Source organism: Stomoxys calcitrans, chromosome 5, assembly GCF_963082655.1.
Source record: "Stomoxys calcitrans chromosome 5, idStoCalc2.1, whole genome shotgun sequence".
In the NCBI taxonomy this organism is placed as follows: Eukaryota; Metazoa; Arthropoda; class Insecta; order Diptera; family Muscidae; genus Stomoxys; species Stomoxys calcitrans.
The window spans coordinates 81,834,445-81,852,632 of record NC_081556.1 but is presented as its reverse complement, the minus strand read 5'-3'; the positions used below and the strand labels follow the sequence as shown (position 1 = coordinate 81,852,632).

Genomic DNA, 18,188 nt, shown 5'->3' with positions numbered 1-18,188 from the left:
ATGTTCCGAATCGGACCATAACTTGATATAGCTTCAATATTAAATCAATTCTTTTATTTTATCCTTTGTTTGCCGAAAAGGAGATATCGGGAAAAGAACTCGACAAATGCGATCTATGGTGGAGGGTATATAAGATTCGGCCGGTCGAACTTAGCGCGCTTTTAATTGGTTCTTTTTTCGATTCTTTCCCACTGTGCGTTGCCTCATTTCGTTAATTGTCCATTTACATATTTACATAATCGCGGCCAACACAAACCCTTTGTCGCTAAGATGGAAATAATTAGTGTGCTTAATACAAACAAAAACTCAAAAAGGAGGCTCCGACAACCAACAACATTAATGTCATTAAAATGTTCTCTCAATTTCGTTGTTGACAAAATAATTAGGACGAATGACTCACACCTCGGGTCGACAAGCAAATTGAATGAAATTGGAGCCTTTTCACCGCTTCCGTTTATGTGGATGGTGTGAAGAGATCTAAGTGCTCAAAGGACTATGGCTGGCCAATGCCAACAGCATTGATGCTAAAAACCGAGGAGTACTTACAACACATTGTTTGTGTTCATAGTAAATATGTATGTATATGAAGATTTGACTTAAATTTTGGTTATTTATGTTAATAAAATTAATGTTAAAGCCAAAATACACTTTTAATTTTTTCCCCATAATTTTAAATGGATTTTTAGTCCTTTCAATAAATATTAGTAATATCTATCGTGCCTCTATAGGCTTCCCGCAAACTGTCTTTCCTAGGTTATTATGGGATTTCCCCCTCGTCTTGAGCTTCTATGCATCCATGTTTAATGTTTGTACTGCAGCTGGGCACATTATTGTGGTCAGTTTGAGCACAAGGATTCTTACATTGACCATCATAGTTTCTATGGTGAACTCTATGAGTTCCACAATCAAAGTTCGACATATATGTGTGATTATGGCAAAAGTTGTGACATCGACATGGCTGCCTTATAATAGATTCGTCTTTAATCCTGCACTCATCAATTGTGTTAATGGTTCTTGGAGTACATGTTTCTATAGCACATATCTCGCGACGTACACTATGGATTCCCTCCTTGGAAATGAGCGGTTTTTTAAAAATGTTGGATTTATCTATGAAGTTTGAGGAACATTGATTTCTCTTAGATTTCATTACCATGTTTCCCTTATCCACGACAAGTTGTTGCGCTTTTCGTATGGCTGCTTTATTATCAGACTTAGCCATATTTGCTCCACTTCTAGGTTGATCTGTCATTTCATTACCAGAGAGATTTGTGGAATTTCGAGTAATTATGGAATGGCTTTTAGTAGAACCAGAATTTTTTGTTTTAACAATGCATTCTGTTTTTCCCTCCTTGGTCTGTTTGCTTGAAACCCTTCTCCCAATTTGGGCGGAAGTTCTTTTTCCTTCAGTGTTGGTGTTCAGTGTTGGCTGATTTACTTTTTGTTTACTGCCGTTGATATTTTTTGGAGTCAGTTTCGAAAATTTTTTAGGTTGTTTCAATACAATTGGGTCCTTAGGCTTATTTTCAGCAATAGTTGCTTTAAATTTTTTTAATGGTTTTAAATTTTTATCAAATTTGGCTGGGTCTTCTCTCTGTGGCTCCTCTCTTTTCAAATCAGATAGCTCTTCGCGTTCTTTAACTAATCCTGGTAGCATTTTGTAAGAATTTTCAGCAGATTCATTAGCCCATGATTCCACTTCCATTAAATTCTCAGCTCTCGATGGTGACGGCGATTTAACTTTTCTTTCATTATACATCTGCGTTTCATTCGCGCTCTCTGAGGCAACCTTACTTTCAAGGTTTGTTTCTTCAGGCATTACTTCTAGGGAATATTCATCGATTTGAGTTTGATAATCTTGCCTCTCCTTCAACAAATCTAGAGGTTTGAGCGAAGTCACAGCAATGGATTCCTTATGTCTATTTTGATTGACGAGCTGAGAATTTTGTGCATCATAGTTCGTTAGCAACGAAGATTTTCTTTCATCTTCTTTTCTAGATCTAAGATATGAATGGTTCTCCTTATTTATGCTGTCTTCATACTTATTTCCAGATTCATTAAGAACGGTTGGAGTTCTTAGTTGTGTTATTCGCTTAGATTGGTCCCCTTTCTGTGGAGTATTACTTAGCAGTGAAGGCACCCGATAACTCTTTGAATTTGCAGGTTTTTCTTGTTCCTCATTTGTAGAAATATCTTCCCCATCACTTGAAAGATGTTGTGAACTTGCTACCACCTCAACCCCTATGTCACTTATTCTTGCAGCTGATATTTTAAGAGGATCATCTGCGGATCTAGAAGATGGTAAAGAGTGGATTTCCTCACCTTGCGAAATACGGCATTCATCCAATGTTGTCTCCGCACTTGGAGTATGAAGCTTAAATTCTGAAGAGACAAAGTATTAGAAAACTTTAGATACATTCTTCTATAAATATTAATTCATAATTTTACCCTCATTTAGTACTGAGTTGTTGCACTGGTACTTTCGAGTTGCACTAGAGGAAATAGGTTTTGTGTCTTGAGGTGCGGTGCAATCTGAAATTAAACAAGTAAAGGCGCGTTAACTTCTGCCCAGTCGATTTTATATACTATCCACACAACAATCGCAAGTTCCTTGAATTATTTTTGCAAATAATGAAGCTCCGGTTTGTACAGGATCTTTATCGGTTTATATGAAAGCTATATTAGATTATTAAGCATTTAATATTAAAGTTTCAGCGAACGAAAGGACATCGCGGGATCGATTAAAAACACTATAACTTTCAGGAGTATATATACTTGATAGGTTATTAGACCAATAGTTCGAAATTTTACAAACAGAAGATGTGTTGAAGTTAGAATTCCTCCCGTTCAATGGTGAAGGGTATAATAAAGGTTATTCAAATAAATTATTCTAAGAGATATAGGAGACGAATACACACTTGTTTCAATGTTCATTTTGTCACTCATAGTAGCCCAAAACATCAATTCTTAAAAATTTTTAATATTTATATATTTATTATAATTGAGAGTACACTACAAGGTAGCTGTCACGAAGTGTTGCCAAGTTCACACTGGTATATCTTATCTCCCAAACTAAAAATGACAGCTACATTATATTTGTTTTATATGAGGATGAATATATTGTTTTTAAGCCAATAGAAGCAGCATGGTGTTCACAAACGTTAAAGTGATGGTCAAGAAAAACTTCAACAACACCTGAAATGATTCGGCGAGTGTAGATTGGATTACGTTGAATTCAATGGCAATGAAATAGTTTAAGTTCTGAACATTTCATTTGAAAGGATGCCATGTATATTGAAAAACGATGCTGGCGTCAAAGTAAATGCGACTTGTTATCGGGAAAACATGTACGTATAAACCCAGAATGGCTAAACAATCATGTTCCGCACTTTATTTAATACACACAGTGGCTGTCAAAATCGCCGGATGCCAATGTGATGGTCTTTATACCCTGCAACACTACTATGGTACAGGGTATTATAACTTGGTGCATTTGTTTGTAACGCCCAGAAGGAAGTGAGATAGGTCCATTGATAAGTATACCGATCTGCCCATGTTAATTTGTGAACAAACTACTGGCCGCACTTTTCATCCGATCGTCTTCCAATTTGGTACAGGCATGTTTTTCGGCCTAGAGATGAAGCCTAATGAAATTTGGAAATAAAATCGGTTCATATTTGGATATAGCTCCCATACATATGTTCGTCCGATTTTCAGTAATAATGCAATAAAGTGCTCATTTGTTAACCGATTCTCTCGAAATTTGGCAGGAAGGATGATTATGACTCTCGACATTATTGGTGAATTTCATGGAAATCGGCCCAGATTTCGATATAGCTGTCGTATATGTATATAGCCAGATTTTCATCCCAAGAGTCACTGCAAGTGCATTGTTTGACCAATCTTGCAAAATTTTTGCACAACGCTTTCCTCGACGACTACCACATTATCTGAGAATTAGATATAGCACCCATATATATGTTCGTCAGATTTTGGGTAATTTGTCATAATTGTCATTTGTCAACCGTAGTTATTACAGTTTGAACATATTTGGTCGCCGAGGTCCATCAAAATTGGTTCAGAATTGGATATAGCTCCCACATTGTACATATAGGGTAGGTGTAGGGTATTATACAGTCGGCACCGCCCGACTTTTGCCCTTACTTACTGGTTTTTATTTGACTCATTTTGGAGAACAAGGTCAAGGCTTTATGTTCGGCCGGGCCGAACTTTAAATACCCACTACCTCAGGTATATATGTGGTCCGTTCTAGGCCAAATCCAGCACGGACGTCGATGGTCTAACGCAGTTCACTATCCCAGAATTCAGCGAAATTGGGTAATAAATTAGCCGTTTATGCGCGAAAGGTCGAAAAACGGGAGATCAGTGGATGTGGCAGCTTTTTCCAAATATGATCTCATCAGCACTAAATTCGGGAAGAATATGTAGTAATACAACTCACTGTAATAAAATTCAGTAAGATATTTATGAGTGAAAGACCCAAAATCAGGAGGCCAGTATATGATAGCTATATCCAAATATAGTTCGAACTGAACTAAACTGAATATTCCGCACGGGTTACGAAGAGCCCAACACAGTTTATAGTGCTAAATTTCTGCGAAATTGGCTAATAAATGCACTTTTTATGAGCCTTAAACCTTACGGTCTATGTAAGGGCCATATCAAGATATTGTCCGCTCTGAACCTTATTCCATGCGGAGGTCGAAGGTCCTAAGACAACTCACTATGCCAAATTTCGGAGGGATCGGATAATAAATGGGGCTTCTATGAGTCTTAGACCTTTAATTGGGAGATCGGTATATCCAAATATTCGGGTAATAAATGCGTCATTTATGGGCATAAGGCTGGACGATTAGGATATATGGGGGCTCTATCAAGATGTAGTCCGATGTATTCAATCAAAAGGAATTAGGGACAAAAGAATCTGTGAAAAGTTTCTATATTTGGACAGTGTAGTTTGATTTCAGCAAACAGACGGACGAACAAAGGAATAAACCATAGACTTTACGAAGCCCCACAGAAAATAGTCTTACGGCGTCAAATCACACGACCGAGGAGGCAAATAGACTAGACCATTTCTTGAGATAACTAATTCTCCAAACTTGGTTTCCAATAAATTGTTTGTGACATTTGCTGTGTGGCTTCTGGCGCCGTTCTGTCCTCCAAGTCCATATCATACAATTGGGATCAAACATATTCTGTTATCATTGAACGGCAGCGATTCCCTTTCATCTTACATGCCAATCTTGATCATCACGTAAGAAGTACGGCCCATAAACCGCACCAAACCGTATAACTCATATTTTGCTTATTGACGAAGCCCTTCAGCCAGATATGGGCCTAATTCAAGGTTTTTAACGTTGATGGTTCTTAACGTTGAGGCCCCTGCCTCCGAATTTCGGTAGTAAATTTTAATAATTTCTACACGTTGTTGGCTCGTATATCTTTCCATCATGAAATGGCAAACTTTACTGAAGAGAAATGTGAAAAGAGTGGCAAAAATATGGCGTCGTCTGCTGTCCCTATCGGTCTACTTTTGTACCGTATCTGAAAAATTCTTGTACATCCACACAATTTGTCATTTGAATCAATAAATATATGTTCACAAAAAAGTGATTGTTCGAATTGGCTTCACTTCATGTAACTTCCCTGTGGATAGGAAATAATTCTTATGTAGGTGCTACATAAGTCAACGCGAGGAATTGGTTTATAAGCCACTTTCCGTAGAAAGAATAGTATTGGGAAGCTATTTTGTCATGTGGGAAATTACTTGATTTTTATACCCCCGAACATAAGATAGGGGGTACGGTACATTAATTTAGTCATTCCGTTTCCATGTCCGACCCTACAAGGGTGTGTATATTTCTGATGGTCATAAAATTCTTAGACGTTTCAACAATGTCCGTCAATTGCAATCACGCTACAGTCTTCAAAAATTAAGATGTTAAGCTGAAATATGGCACAGATCCGCATTTCTTCAGAACACAGGTTAAGTTCTTAGATGCGCCCAATCCGACTATGTTCGGATAAAGCTGTCACATAGACCGATCTGCCAGTCGAGGGTCATACCACCATAAAACCCGCATTTATTATTCGATTTCGCTGAAATTTGAAACAGCCTCCCGTCATCCGACTCGTCATATGGTCATATGGTCTAGATCGGATCATTTTTAGATATAGCTGCTATATAGCCCGATCTTCCGACATAAGTTCTAAAGCTAGTGAAAGACACATTCATTATCCGTTTTCGCCGGAATTTGAAGCTGTGAGTTGTATTAAGATTCCCGACATTCGTCCCAAATATAGTTCATATTGAACGGTATTTAGATATAGCTGCCATGTAGACCTATCTTCCAATTTAGGGTCTCATTCTTATAAAAAGCGGATTTATTGCACCATTTCGCAGAAACTGTGACTTGTATAGGAGTTCTCAGAATCTTACCAGCCCATATTTAGTAGTGTATAGTATCCAAAGTTCGGCACGGCCGAACTAAACACATTATTAATTGTTGATATTACAACGAACTTTACATCTACTATGCACTATATGCTATGCATGGATCATACAACCTACAACCTGGGATCTAATACAACCTACCATTCCAAATTTCGGCGAAATAGGACCAAAATTGAGCCTGTTATTAGATTTACACCCTACAGCGCGAAGTCGTTCTATATGACAGCTATATCTAAATATAGCCCGAAAAGGTCATATTCGGTGCGGATGTCGGACAGGCTTAATACAACTCAATGTTCTAAATTTCATAGAAATCACACTGGCATTATAAAATGATCTTAGAATTTTTTGACGATCTAGAATATATATATACTTTTCAGAGTCGAAAAAGGAAATGTCGTCATCACTCATCTCTGATTTATACAGGACGAATTATTGGTCAAATACTATCAAACCAATATATATTCTACGGAACTAAAGAATCTCAATCCAAAACTTATATTATATACTTTTCAATTCAACCTCGTATTTTTTTTTCCTACGTAATTTTGGCAGATTTTGCAACGATCTATTGCTTACAAAACTTTAATCAAATATTACTTACCTTCAACAACTTTATTTTCAGTGTAACAACAACAACGAATAATGGCATTTTCTACTATGGCACAGTGACAAATCGTTGCTTCCACGCCAACACAACATGATTTCCTTGTTTTCCCAACAATGTCCTCAGGGATGTTATCGAGTAAAGTTTGCTCTTCTTCAGATATATTTTGAAAATTACTGCATTCGCTATCATCAGAACAGTTTTCATACTCAATAAGCTGACTATCTTCAGAGTAATTGCAGGAGAAATTGTCCTCATCTTCTTCTGCAGACTGAATTTCTGAACACAAGCTTTCGCTGATAAGATTCGAATTTGTGTTATTGCAAAATATTGAATCATCAGATAAGTCTATTGATTCACTGCAAGACTGAATATCCGCATTGTGTATCTTTTCGTCATCTTCAGAAAGACAAGATGAATCTTCTAATGTGTAATCACATTCATCAATTGATGGTAGATTTTCCCCGTAACTGCTGCAACCTTTATCACTTTCGGCCAATGAATTTCTTTTATTGTCACAAGTGTCATCAACTTCCTCAGTATAACCATCATAGAAACATTTGCGTTCAGCTCTTTCCACTGTCGAATGAAAGGATTCTATAGTACCTAGTTGTTCTTTAGAGCCAAAACCATGGCATTCGTTTGCCAATTCTTTTTCAACCATGCAATTTGTGTCTTGACTAGAGGAAAATGGATTTGAACTGAGTTTATTTTCATCGTTTTCAACTTCTTTGGAGTTTTCTAAACAACTTTCTTTTGAAATTGGACAACATGTACATTGGATGTTTGGACAAGGATCGGTATTCGAAAATCGTCTAGCACAACAACGATAGATTTTCTTATCGTTTACACACTCGAATTCTATACATTTAATCTTTTCTCTTTTAGATTGATCAGATGAATGCTTTGGATAAGTTTTTGTTGTATCTAAAAGTAGTTACAAAGAAAACAAGTTGATAAAAATTGTACCAGGCCGCACCACATCGTGTATTAACTCACCACCATGAATATATTTCTACAAATACAAAAAAAATCTGAAAACCAAAGGTAAGGGTAAGTAACGATTTCTGTAGAAGTTTTGAGAACGTCAAGGAATAGTTGTTTGGAGGACACCGTAGCGCAAAGATTACCATGCACGCCTATGACTATGAAAGCCGTGGTTGGGATCGCGGCGAAACATAAGAAACAAGTAAAAACGTCTTAAGTTCCGCCGTGCCAGGTGTCGAGAACTCATATACAAGTGACAGTTTCACCGAAATCAGGCAAGAAATCCGCTTTTTATGGGATTAAGACCTTAAATTAGAAGATCGGTCTATATGACAGCTATGTCTGTATAGTCTGATATGATTTATATTGGGGTTGGATGCGGGGAGGCTTAAGACAACTCACTGTTTAAAATTCAAGAACTTGTCTTGCGTGAAACCAAAGACGTAGCTGTGCCAAATTTCAGCTCAATATCTCAATTTCGAAGGCTGTAGAGTGATTGCAACAGACGGACGGACAGCCACACGGACACAAATTGTCTTAGAATTTTACGACGATCCGAAATATATATACTTTGTAGGGTCGGAAATTGATACTTCGATGTATTGAAGTTTGTATGAATGTGCCGTATAGACTCAAAAACTGCCTATTTTTCTGAACCTACCAAAATATATATACCAAATATATATATTGATCAATCACGACAATATGAAACACAAATGAAAGGTATTCAAGATAAGAAAACGTATTAGATATCTAATTGTCGGATCAGGTATTAAGGGGAACACCCCAACCCCCAAAAACACCCTTAAATGGGACTTATTTACCGACCATTTCAATATGGGACTCAAATGGAAGGTATTTGCGAATAGTATACAAAACTGATATTCAAATGTGGGACTAAGTGTTTGGGGGCCATAACACCACCCAAATAGGACGTATTTGCTTACCTTTGCAACATGGGGCTCAAATAAGTGGTATTTTAAATAAAGTAGAAAACAAATCTGATATAGCCAAGTCAATGAATGGCCGCCCCATCCCCTAAAACGCCCACCAAACCAGACATGTTTGCTGACTACGGAAATATGCGGCTCAAATGAAAGGTATTTGGGAGTATACCACGAATCTGATATCAATATTCGGGATCAATTGTGTCGGCGACGTCCCATCCCCATTACAATCCTCAAATAGGATGTATTTGTTCACCACGACTATTTGGATCTTATAGACAGTGGAACTCGATATTTATAGTTTTTAGGGCCCACACCCCAAACCGGACATATTTACTGTCTTTTTGCAATAAGGGGTTTAAATGAAAGGAATTTAAGATAAAAAACGAATTCGATATCCAATTTTAAGGCCAATGGCAATATGGGGTTCAAATAAATAATAATTAAGAGTAGAGCACGATGCTGATATATTGTATTTTCAGGGCTAAATGTTTGGGGACCACCCCAAAACACCTCTAAATCGGACATATTTACCAAACATATCAAAGTGAAGTACAAATAAAAGGTATTGGGAAGTAGAGCACGAACCCAAAATACCCCACAAACAACAATTATTTACTGACCATTGCATTGAAGGTATTTGCGATTAGAATACGAATCTGATATCCACGTATTTGGGACACCGCCCTTCCCCAAAACACCCTCAAAGAGTACAAATTTACCAACCATGGCAATATGTGGCTCAAATAAAAGGTTTTTGAGATTAGAATAAGAATTTGATAGCCAATTTTTGGGGCCAAGTGTTTGGGGACGTCTCATCCCTTAAACCAATGACAATATGGGGTTTTAATAAATGATATATAAGAGTAGAGCTCGATGCTGATATTTTTTTCAGGGCTAAGCGTCTGGGGGAACACCGATCATGGCAATATGGAGATCAAATGATAGGTATTTGGGAGTAGAGCACGAAATTCATACCCCCTTTCTGGAGTGCACACGGGGATCCACACCACCCCCTAACTGGGTGCCTTCCCACTCCCAAAATCCCCATTTTAATATCGAGCTCAAATAAAGTCTTTTAAGAATGGAGTCCATCGAACATCCAATTTTAAGTGGCCCTAAGCCCTTCGAGCGAATTCATAGACCAATAAAGATAATATGGGATTGAGATAAAATCATTTATATTGTTGTACTGTTAGTCAAGCGATATACATATACTATTTTCGTAGCTCTTTAATAATCAAAAATTAATATTCAAAGGATAATTTTGTTTCATATAAAGTAAAAGAAAGCGCAGCGGGGTGGGCCCGGTTCAGCTAGTATTGAATAAAAATAAATATATTACAAATAAATCCAAATGTCTTACCATTTTGATCATAACAGAATTTTTTGGTTTCTATACAGTTGTTCCAATTATTTGTATTTAATTGTCTAACCTCATCCTTAGATTTATGGTTTCCATTGTTCCTACAGTTACATATGTTTCTTTTTGGGTAGGGTGTCCTTAACATGGACGAATTTTCTGAAGTTATTTGTCTTGCCTGATTATTTGATTTTTCGTAGACATCTTCGTTTTCACCATTGAGATTAACAAAAAGATTTGTAAGCGCTGATTTAGAATTTCTAGCAACTTCATTAAATTTGTTTGAGCATCGGCAAGAATTGGGTTGGGCGAGCGTTTCCCTCTCATCTCTCTGACAAAATGGAATATTATTTCTTACTTCTTGTGAACATAGGTTATTTATTTCCGATTTTAGATTGTAGGGGATATTATTTAGGGCTCTAACCCTATTTTCTCGACCTTTATTACAACGTTCTGAATTCGGATCATCTTTGGATACTCTCTTTATATGATCATAGGCTAAATGTTTACTAAATTGTTTACTTTGTTGTGTTTCCTTATTCCTTTCACATTGAGGAATTTTTTGACATTCGTCTCCTGTTGGAGAAAGGTCTTTGTTTGCCACTAACTTTGATTTTGTGTTAACTGCCTGCTGAACTGATATTCTATTAGTTAATGTTCTAGCAATATTAGATCTTTTTGAAAATTCCTTGCTCATTTCCCTTGCCTTTAATGTTTCTTCGTCATCTATTTGTGCATGGATAAATCTATCTGCGGCTTGCCATTCCGTGGATGTTGGGTGAGAGACATCGTTAGTTCGTTGTTGGTTACGAGGTTTGTTAATTTTAGACTTAGAATCTTTATCATAGTCATTTGAATTTCCACAAGCTAAAGAAGCAGATTTTTTTGATTGACTATAACTTGCAATCTCAGGACTTAAGATACATTTTTGTATGCTATTTCTTTTAACATTGGACGCGGCTGTTTTAGAAAGACCACGTCTTCTTGATGTTTCCCTATCGACACCAATTTGTTTTGCTTCCTCTTCGCTTTTACGCTGGGCCTGAATTGATTTTTCCATGCGTTGCCGTTCTTCGGGTGTTGGGAATAGAACATCATTTAAAAGTTGTTTTGAGTGCCGAATAGTTGTATTTCTTCCGCTGCATGACGGTAATAATGCTATATCTGGGGCAAATGGAAATTCGCCAATTGTTTCCAAAAGATCATATTGCCTTTCAATACCCTCCAAATTGCATTTATAGCAATCCATATTCTTTAAATTTTCGTACCAACGAGTTAAATTTGGTCTATGTTCACTGTCGATTGGAAATATCATATCTAACGATCCCAAAGTGGTGATGGTTGAAAAATCTGCAATGGTTAACTGGAAAGAAAAGGTTAATATTGCGGAATTTGTCAATATTGAATATGAGACCTGTCGCAATTCCAAAATATAAATAACTAACAAATAACCACAAATCTGAATAATATAGTCCTTTAAATCTTCGTTTATATATCTGCGAGAATAGATGATATTAACTTTATTATTTGGCTATCACAGATCTTAAATATTGAACAACTTTCTTTTCAGTGTAGGGCGCAGTTATCTCGTTGACTTTAGATTTTAACCCATAGACGTACAGATTAAGTATGAGGCAGCGACTGCGGAAAGGATACTTAAAGCGATTGGAGAATGGGCCTAACCTTACCTAAATTTTAACCTCTCACACTAGTACGCCCGAAAGTGTAGGAAGAAGGCTTATTTCTCTGTAGTTGTCACAAACTGCCAGGTCTACTTTGTTGTGTACAGGACATAGAATGTTAAGGTTTCAATTATCTGGTATGCGCTATTCTAGCCTCACCGCTCAAACGATTGATCCCTACGGCTCATCAGCGTATTGGCTCCGGTTTTAGTAGTTCAGTCAAGGCAATCCATCGGATTTGTAGTTTTTCAGTCAGGTTACTGCAACTTGGGCCTTTTTGAGACTGGGCTCTACATATTTTATACCACCATCAGGGATTGTTTCCCCAGGAACCCTTTCACTGCCATCATCTGATACAAGCAGCTGGAAAAATGTTCTTTACATATCCCAATCACACTATTTGCATCTATTGCCAGATTTCCTACTTTTCCTCCTCAGGAGGAGGTGCCTATATCTAAGCCATAGGTTTGATATTTGTTGAGACTCCTGCACTCAGTGTTGTCATATAGAGGAAATTTCCCCAAAGAAGGGGTTTTCTCGTGATTGGGGAAAATTTGTCTCATTAGAATACGGGGATTTTGATGGAGCAAAAAATTGGGGATCTTCTAGGGAAAATTCCATCAGCAAAGCTTCAAAATTAGTTTTCTTGAGTATAGTAATTTTCCTAATATTAAGTGCTGGCCAATACTCTTTGAATAAGTGTGATTTAATAGAAAGCATATTCACCCACACTGGTGTTTAATTTAGAAACGTATCTCCCGAGATAAACAATTGTAGAGGAATATAGACATAGGCTTTAAACCATCGTACTAAAACTAGAAATGTTTCCAACAATTTAAGGTTGGCTTAGGTCGCGTCATCCAAAATACTAAGATGACTTTTTATACCCACCACCATAGGATGGAGGTATACATACTAAACTAGTCATTGTGCGACCTCATGAGGTGTATATATTCTTGATTTGATGGTCATGACATTCTAAGTCGACCTGTCCATGTCCGTACCTTCATCTGTCTGTCAAAATCACGATAGTGGTCGGACGAATGAAGCTATCTCCTTAAAATTTTGGAGCAATTGCAAATGGGCCATACCGGTTTAGATCTCGATATATAAATTGGTCGCTCGACTTCTAAGCCTCTAGAAATTGTGTTTTTATACCCTCCACCATAGGATGGGGGTATACTAATTTCATCATTCTATTCTGAAATATTCGTCTAAGGCCCCATAAAGTATATATATTCTTGATCGCCATGACATTTTAAGTCGAACTAGCTATGTCCGTCCATCCGCCCGTCTGTCTGTCGAAAGCAACCTAACTTTCTTGAGCCCCCAAAGGGCGCAATTCCTATTCAAATTGGCTGACATTTTACACAGGTCTCCAACATATAATTTAATTGTGGTCCGAACCGGACCATATCTTGATATCGCTCTAATAGCAGAGCAAATCTTTTCTTTTATCCTTTTTTGCCTAAGAAGTGATGCCGGTAAAATAAGTCGACAAATGCGATCCATGGTGGAGGGTATATAAGATTCGGCCCGGCCGAACTTAGCACGTCTTTACTTGTTTATTACTAACAATGGCAAAAGTAAAAGTAAAGTCCTTTGGTTGTGGGCATAAAACTCAATTTTTGATAAAAAAAAAACTTTAATCAGTTTATTATACCACCACCGAATGATAGGCATATATTCATTTTGTCATTCCGTTTGCAACATATCGAAATATCCATTTCCGACCCTATAAAGTATATACATTGTGATCAGCATAAAAATCTAAGACAATCTAGTCATGTCCGTCCGTGTGTCCGTCTGTCAGTTGAAATCACGCTACAGTCTATAAATATAGAGATATTGAGCTGAAACTTTGCACATATTCTTTTTTTGTCCATAAGCTGGTTAAGTTCGAAGATGGGTTATATCGTACTATTTCTTGATATAGCCTCCATATAGACCGATCCGCCGATTTAGGGTCTTACGCATATAAAAGCCACATTTATTATCCGATTTTGCTGAGATTTGGTACAGTGAGTTGTGTTAAGTCACTTGACATGATTATTCAATTTGGTCCAGATCGGTCCAGATTTGGATATAGCTGTCATATAGACCGATCCGCTGATTTAGGGTCTTCGACCCATAAATGGCACATTTATTGTACGATTTCGCCGAAATTTGGGATAGTGAGTTGTATTAGGCCCTTGGACATCCTTCGATCGGTCCAGATTTATATATAGCTGCCATATAGACCTATCTCACGATTTAAGGTTTTGGGCCCATAAAAGGCGCATTTATTGTCCGATGTCGCCGAAATTTGGGACAGTGAGTTAAGTTAAGCCCTTCAATATACTTCTGTAATATGGCACAGATCGGTCCTGACTGGGATATAGCTGCCATATAGACCGACCTCTCGATTTAAGGTTTTGGGCCCATAAAAGGATTATTTATTGTCCAATGTCGCCGAAATTTGGGACAGGCTTCTCGACATCCATGTCATATATGGTTTAGATCGGTTGTTTTTAGAAATAGCTACTAAAAAAACCAATGTTTTGTTACACACATTTGAACAATGACTTGTAGTTATTAGTATTTGGTCCAAATCGAAACATATTTCGATATAGCTGCTATGGGGCATAAGGTATTCATTTTTCACCAGATTTTGATGAAAGTCGGTTTACATATATACCCGAGGAGGTGGTTATCCAAAGTTCGGCCCGGCCGAACTAAACGCCTTTTTACTTGTTTTGTTTTTCTTTTTTTTTTTGAAACAGAGACCATCCAATTTTGTTCCTTTTTATCCCAATAAGCTAAATACGAAATATTTTGGAAATTGGTAAACAATCACCTGTGTGGAATAAAGTTGGATGTGGTACTTTCAAAATGATCCAGTTGACAATTTTAGGTCCTAGAATGAAGTTCGTAAACAAAGTACACATATGTTTTATGGCTTAAATGAGAACTCCACCCTGCCCCACGATTGAGGGTATGACGCAGTCACGGGTTCGAATCGGAAATTCTTACTGATTCGGTTTAGCTATGTCCGTCCGTCCTCGTATCCATACTGTACTGTTTGTCTGTCGTTTTCTTGTATTCAACGTGAAATCGCATTTGTAATCCAATCTCATAAAATTTGCCTCATATAACTCAAAGACAAACGCTATGAATTTTGGAAAAATCGGTTCAGATTTGGATATAGCCAACAGGTATAAATAATACCCGATTTTCATTTATAAAGATGTAGTTACCACAGTTGTAAACCGATAAAGATCCCACCACAGTTTTCAACAGACAGTCACTACAGCCCATAAGGAGCTATAGCGAAAACTGAACCTTTTTTACCAAACCAAACTATACCAAACTTATTGCAAATCGGTTAAAAATTGTGGTAAATTCATTCTTATAAGTGAAAATCGGGTCTTATGTATTCATGGGAGCTTTATCTAAAGTTGAATTGATTTTTAACAAAAAGTTTAACGTTTGTCTTTGTAATAAGAAAAAAAAGAAAGCCGGGCCGAATCTTATGTACCCTCCACCATGAATCGCATTTGTCAAGTTCTTTGACCGGTATCTCTTTATACGCAAACAAAGGATAATGACTAAGAATTTCTCTGCTATTATGGCCGATTCGAGTCATACTTTGTTCGGATGTTGTAGATAGCATTGCGCAAAATTTCAACCAAATCGGATAGGAATTTCGCCCTAAAGGGGCTCAAGAAATAAACTCGGGAGATCGGGAGCTATATCAGTTTATAAACTGATTTAGACTATACTTAGCATAGTTGTTGGAAGACGAAACAAGAAACTTTTTGCTTAAAAACTTCATGCCAACGATTCTCAAACCCTTTGAGAAGAAATAAACTCGGGAGATCGGGAGCTATATCAGTTTATAAACTGATTTAGACTATACTTAGCATAGTTGTTGGAAGACGAAACAAGAAACTTTTTGCTTAAAAACTTCATGCCAACGATTCTCAAACCCTTTGAGAAGCATAAAAACTTAGCAAATTTTGTCTACATAAACGTAGATTTCAAAATTCGGAGGACTTTTCTTGGGAGTGCTTAGCCCCACCCAGAGGCCTATCTATGCTTATGATGGCAGCTATATCAAAACATGGACCAATATAGCCTATTTACAATCCCAACTGACCTACACTAAGTATTCGTGCACAATTTCTAGCGCCTATCTTTATTCCTACGAAAGTAAGCGTGCTTTCCACAGACGGGCGGACAATGCTACATCGACTTAGAATGTGATGATCATCAAGAATATATATACTTGACGAGGTGTTTCAAACGGAGTGACGAAATTAGTATACCCTCATGCTATGGTGGAGGATATAAAAATGACCGACGGATAAACTAAACAGAATGGATACGCGGACAGACATAAATGTCTAAACAGAATCAGAAAGAATTTCTGAGTCCAACCGGTCACTGCATTACACCCACAGTCGTGGCTCAGGGTGGAGTTAATGTTTAAGCCATAAAAGCCAAACAAATACTTTGCTTACGAATTTCATTATAGGAAAGTACCACATTCAACTTTAGACTTAGAATGTGGCACTTCCAACTTTGGATGTCGTGTTGGCACGGGTTATCCTTAACCGATCGGCAAAATATTTCTTACTTTGATTATTGGGATCAAAAGGAACAAATTGGAGGGTATGCGTTCCTCTTTGCAAAAAATTTCTTCTTTATAGCATGGGACAGTCTAATATACATGTTTTGAAATAAGAAAACATATCGGGGGAACAACTCTCTGAAAGCTACTCGATCTTGTTGTCTCACGAGCCAATACTTACGCAATTTCCCACCAAAAATATATGGCCCTCTAAATACGCATCCAAAATATTGTAGCACTCCTCCACCTTACGATGATATTTCCGCATATCTACATTGGGATATTTGTCCACAAGTATGTCCGACTATTATAATACAAACATAACTTAGGGCAAAATCATCGTAGTAACATAATTTTTTCCGCTTACCATTATTTGTCTGTGTAGCTGATTTAAGACGCCGGCCTCATAGAACATCATATTAAGCAGCTCCAAGCGTAGGAAATAATCACTGGGCCACAAGTGGGGTAAACATTCTGAGGCATATTTATCACACAAATACATCATTATTGTGTGACCATCGCTTAGAGTAATTTTGCCATCAATCAAAATGGGATCGATGCCACCAGGATTTATCTGAAAGTATTGTATCAAAGAACATTTTTAAGACATTTTGTACTTGGATGTTGTGATAACATTGATACCTGACTACGATTTTCACAAAGTTCCCCGCCCGGGGAAAAACGCAAATCTACATCGATATTCAATAGCCGTATAAGCATGCAACAACTGCGAGCCTGGGGACTTAATTCATCATAGTACAGAATTGGGGGCACGCAGCAACGATTTCTTTGTTGGCCGTAATATATTGTTTCCATTCTCAACAATAATTTTGATGATTTTCCATTAAAAACAAACTGATGCTGGCTTTAGTTGTCCAAGTAAGCCCAATTTTGATATCTGAGTGCTTATTCGAATTTTATTACCATATAACTAAGGCAGAATTGAAAAATTTTAGACAAATTGAACAAAAAATAAAATTGTTTTTTTTTATATTTGAAAAATATGTCACTTCGAATGTTTTGAAAAAAATAATAACTCATTGTTTTCAGACACTATAAAAGCACTTTTATACCAATTAAATGCATCCCAAAATTCGAACGGCCCTCCCATTTTCGGAGATTACAAATTTTAATAACCTACATCCGAAGGAGGACACCATCCCTTATACCATGTTCATCTATGACTCTGAATGATTGGGTTAAAATCCAGGCAATTGTTCAATTGTGATGTTGTCGTAGCCACATTTTCATGTGGAGTTTGCGATCCTCATCAAGCTCCTGTAGGTGAGCAAGCTACTTACGGTCCAAAGGACCGATCGCCCCAGGAACAGGGTGTTAGTTGTGTAAAGGCGCCAATAACTCGCCTTGTCAAATCGGGCATCATTGGCTCACAGTATTTGTTCAAGAGCCGGTGCCACCCAGCTACTCACTGAGACTCTCCACCATTGCAGCTACTCCGTATGGAGCACTTCACTATCCGCAACCTGTGGATGCGACCGGTAGCTTGCAGCTAAG

At 37.4% G+C, this 18,188-nt stretch overlaps 1 protein-coding gene across 1 annotated transcript; it reads right to left on the bottom strand.

The window, feature by feature from the left end:
• Nucleotides 1-584: 584 nt before the first annotated feature.
• Nucleotides 585-17,657, bottom strand: LOC106083724 (uncharacterized). Its single transcript, XM_059370499.1, has 7 exons — nucleotides 17,316-17,657; nucleotides 17,041-17,247; nucleotides 16,855-16,977; nucleotides 10,383-11,742; nucleotides 7,080-8,009; nucleotides 2,446-2,529; nucleotides 585-2,379 (listed from the first exon to the last, which is right to left on the bottom strand). The coding sequence occupies exons 1-7, from the start codon at nucleotides 17,487-17,489 to the stop codon at nucleotides 758-760; spliced, it is 4,500 nt and encodes a 1,499-aa protein (XP_059226482.1). The 5' UTR covers nucleotides 17,490-17,657; the 3' UTR covers nucleotides 585-757.
• Nucleotides 17,658-18,188: the final 531 nt, after the last annotated feature.

Bases quoted from the DNA above. Each gene is read 5' to 3' on its own strand.
- LOC106083724 (XM_059370499.1), bottom strand. From the start codon at position 17,489: ATGGAAACAATATATTACGGCCAACAAAGAAATCGTTGCTGCGTGCCC. The intron at 17,248-17,315 runs GTATCAATGTTA...CAATACTTTCAG, and splicing joins TTTGTGAAAATCGTAGTCAG to ATAAATCCTGGTGGCATCGA. The intron at 11,743-16,854 runs GTAAGTATTGGC...TTTTCTTTCCAG, and splicing joins TATTTTTGGTGGGAAATTGC to TTAACCATTGCAGATTTTTC.